Source organism: Sinocyclocheilus grahami, unplaced genomic scaffold (genome assembly GCF_001515645.1).
Source record: "Sinocyclocheilus grahami isolate Dianchi unplaced genomic scaffold, SAMN03320097.WGS_v1.1 scaffold223.1, whole genome shotgun sequence".
Classification (NCBI taxonomy): domain Eukaryota; kingdom Metazoa; phylum Chordata; class Actinopteri; order Cypriniformes; family Cyprinidae; genus Sinocyclocheilus; species Sinocyclocheilus grahami.
Genome location: NW_015505402.1, coordinates 155,301 through 159,091, shown reverse-complemented (window position 1 = coordinate 159,091; position 3,791 = coordinate 155,301). Strand labels below are relative to the sequence as shown.

The following is a 3,791-nucleotide window of genomic DNA, read 5'->3' as shown; positions in this document are numbered from 1 at the left end:
AAATGCATCTACTTCCGGAAGGCCAAATAAAGTGCTTTTGCTTTCACCTAGAAACACACAGCGTCTCCTTCAACACATGGCTGCTTCAACACTAACTGCGGTTACTGAAACCACGCCTTCTTTCTTTGCTGCACATTTGGACGGCATTATGCAAATATTTCCACATAGTGAGGTAGATATGTGGGGGCATGTTAGAACGAGCCATTTTAGGGGGGCGTGGCAGAGTCTTAACTTTGATAAAGAATATCTCTTTGGTTTTGAGACTTTAGTCTTTGCAACTTCAGGGATCTTATCTATGCACAATCAGCTTGTAACACTCCAAAGAGAAAGGAAAACTTGAAATCGTAAAAAAAAAACCCTTTAAATGTCACATGATCCTTCAGAAATCATTCGAATATGATGATTTGCTAATATTTTTGTGGAAACTGGTACATTTTCTTCAGTAATATATTGTGCATTAGAAAAAAAAGGATAAAGAAACATTTAGGACATTACCCTTACACTGTTCTGCCGGCGGATCCACTTCCATGTTCTCATCTGTTTGCTGCCTCTTCAGTAAAACACTGCGGTACACCTAAAAACACACCAACAAGACCAAAGCCTCATATGTGCTGTCATCATAGTTCAAACTCCAAGGTTTTTGACATAAGGAAGCTGGAGCGAACAGACATTGTGTACCTTTGACATTTATGTGCATTTCCACATTATGCACATGCACATAAAAAAAAAAAAAAACTGTTGCAGGTTTGGAAAGACTAAGACTGTTGATACTCACGTGACTGTTGGCTTGAGGTTGGGTTCGGTAGCATTTCATAATGTCCTGAAAAGTGTGCTCATCTTTTGTGATCTGCAGAAGCAGCAAACAAGCCAAAAAAAAAAAAGAAGAAAAAAAAAAGATAATTTAAATGAAAATCACTCAAGAGATAATTCTGCTTAATGCACACAAGCAAAAGTTTGGGTCAATATTTTTTTAAAGTAGTAAATTTTTTTTAATAAGCAAGGACTGTTTTTAACATTGATAATAATAGGAAATGTTTTTTTTTTTTTTTTAGCAAATCAGTATATTAAAATGATTTCTGAAGTATCATGTGACACTTAAGACTGGAGTAATGATGCTGAAAATTCGTCATTGCATCACAGGAATATTTACACAATTACACTTTGAAATATATTAAAATAGAAAACACTTTTTAAAAATTTTAATAATATTTCACAATGTGTCAGTATTTTTACTACAAATATAAATGTATATAAATAAGTGCAAGTGTGTATCCATGCCTTGGTGAGAAATTTATTTGAAAAACAAAACAAACCAAAAAAAAAAAAAACATAAAAAAATCTTGGACACTAAAATTTGAAAGATAGTTCTTGCTGTAACTCGGCACAACAGCGTTGCAGTAGCCCTTCTCTCCACATCTGAAAAGCCGTACCTTTGATATAATGTAGACGGCACAGAGAAGCAGCTGGTCCAGGTGCCTGTCCTTCATCAGGTCAGTGCAGTGCAGCAGCGAGTGCTCAAAACACGTCCAGATCTTCCCTCGCAGCTCTGATGAGATATCCAGCTTCAGACACAGGTCTCGCAGACGCACGCTGGCTAAATGATACACCTGAATGGACAAACAACAGCATATATGCACTTCGGCTAACAAAGATCTTCATTCAAGAGCAGGTGTAAAAAAAGCCCAGCACACATTTCCTCACCTTCCTGAAGAAGAGGGCGAGGGATCCAGTGCGGCGGGGTCTGTTGACGGCCGGAGGCTGTGCGTCGGAGCTGGCGGGTGGAGCTGCGGTTCGGCTGGGGGAGGCCGTCAGTAAGAATTGAGCGGTGAGGGGGCTCATATCACTGGCCTGAATTTGGATGACTGTGATGCCGCCCGTCTCGTTCTTTACCACTGAAGGATGAGGAACCATCACGTCAACAAAAACTGAATTTTTGTCAAACAAACGTCAACAAGAAACAATAGTGGTACCCGGCAGTGGAATGGTGAGCTGCTGGCCGTTTCCGGTGGCCATGGAGAGGACAGTCGTTGTGGCGGTGGTGTTCTGGTTGTGTTCTGTGCTGTTGGGAATGATTTTGATGGGAGTGACTGAGATTCTTTTCAGTGGGGACTGTGGTGGAGGATCGTCCCCAAACAAGCGTCTCTTAGCGCTGCCGGCTGCAGGTGAGCTGTAGCGGTCATGGAGATAGATGGGAGACTGAGGGAAGTCTAAGAGAGAAAGAAATATTATCCATATGAGTACATCTTATTCAATATTCAAAGAAACACACACAGACATATAAACAAATAGATTCATCCACTGCAAGCCACAAAAAGATTTAAAAAGTTTGAGACTTCGTCTTACCATCTTTTTCTACATTATTATTGCATCATTGCATACAGCTCATTGCTACAGTAAGTATATTCTTTTCAAAACTGTTTACACTAGTTCATACATATGGTTAAAATGTATTGTTACTTCAGTCACAGTCTTTTTTTTGCACTGTGGAAAAAAAATAAGATGAATAATAAAAACAATTAAGAATTTTGCCTTTTTTAGTGCATTTCTGTTCTGCTTTGAGGTCATCTGTATGCTTCCAAATAATTTTACAAAAGGTAGCACTTTACAATAAGGTTCCATTTCTTAACATTAGTTAACAGGAACTAACAATTAAAAATACGTGTAAAGCATTTATTAATCTCAGTTAATATTAATTTCAGTGTTTACTAACACATTACTAAAGTTCAAAGTTGTATCCGTCAATATTAATTAATGGCCGTGAGCTAACATGAACTAACGTTAATAAAGATTAATAAATACTGTAAGAATGTGTTGCTTATTGTTAGTTAATGCATTAAATAATGCCAACTAATGGACCTTATTTTAAAGTGTTACCTAACTGAAAAAATTGTAATATTTCATATATGCATTAATGTATGTATTTTAAAATGGTAAATGGACCAAATATATTCCTAATCATTTTTGTTCAAACGCTCCCTGGAATGTCCCTCTCCTTTAATATTATACACATTCATGGAGTCTCATAGTCTAGCCTTATTTTGAGATGTGTGGCACCTTTGCGTGCGCTGGAGCCCAGGCCTGTGCGGACCTCCCTGATGCGAGGGTGGATGATGGGAGATAGCGCCACCAATGGGAGGTGAGTGGGACCGCCTGCATTGTTGCCCGTGTCAAAATTACTGGGAAAATTCACCTAAGAATCAAATACGAAACAGGTTATATTCCTATTTAAAATTTCACAATAAATTCACCCTATAAAGTGGTTTTGTGTGTGCTATGGATGAAGCGATTAACCATGCTTTAAAATGTCACGGTTAATTAATCGTAAAGGTTCTGCTACACCGAGTGTTTCTGTTACACGGAACAGAACTGTAGCAGCTTGCGCAAAACAAACAAAGTTACACTAGCGGTGCACCAGCTTAAAATGCTATGCTTATCAGAGGCACGGAGGCTACTACATGCATTAGGTGAACTGTGACAGAGGAACCAAACAGCGAAGCTTTATTTCCACCAGAGAAATGCCTGTCGATAGTGTGGGACCTGTTATATTCCTATTTAAAATTTCACAATAAATTCACCCTATAAAGTGGTTTTGTGTGTGCTAGGGATGCAGCGATTAACCATGCATTAAAATGTCACGGTTAATTAATCGTAAAGGTTCCGCTACACCGAGTGTTTCTGTTACACGGAACGGAACTGTAGCAGCTTGCGCAAAACAAACAAAGTTACACTAGCGGTGCACCAGCTTAAAATGACGTGCTTATCAGAGGCACGGAGGCTACTACATGCATTAG

The 3,791-nt window shown here is 38.8% G+C and overlaps 1 protein-coding gene across 1 annotated transcript in view; it reads right to left on the bottom strand.

Annotated features, from left to right (window-relative positions):
- Window positions 1–3,791, bottom strand: part of LOC107596834 (retinoblastoma-like protein 1) — a 13,949-nt gene that overhangs the window by 1,223 nt on the left and 8,935 nt on the right. Inside the window, exons 14-19 of the mRNA XM_016287681.1 lie at window positions 3,055–3,190; window positions 1,971–2,207; window positions 1,702–1,892; window positions 1,431–1,607; window positions 776–847; window positions 496–574 (exon numbers count right to left, since the gene is read on the bottom strand). Coding sequence (XP_016143167.1) covers window positions 496–574; window positions 776–847; window positions 1,431–1,607; window positions 1,702–1,892; window positions 1,971–2,207; window positions 3,055–3,190 — 892 coding nt within the window. The remainder of the gene's footprint in view (window positions 1–495; window positions 575–775; window positions 848–1,430; window positions 1,608–1,701; window positions 1,893–1,970; window positions 2,208–3,054; window positions 3,191–3,791) is intronic.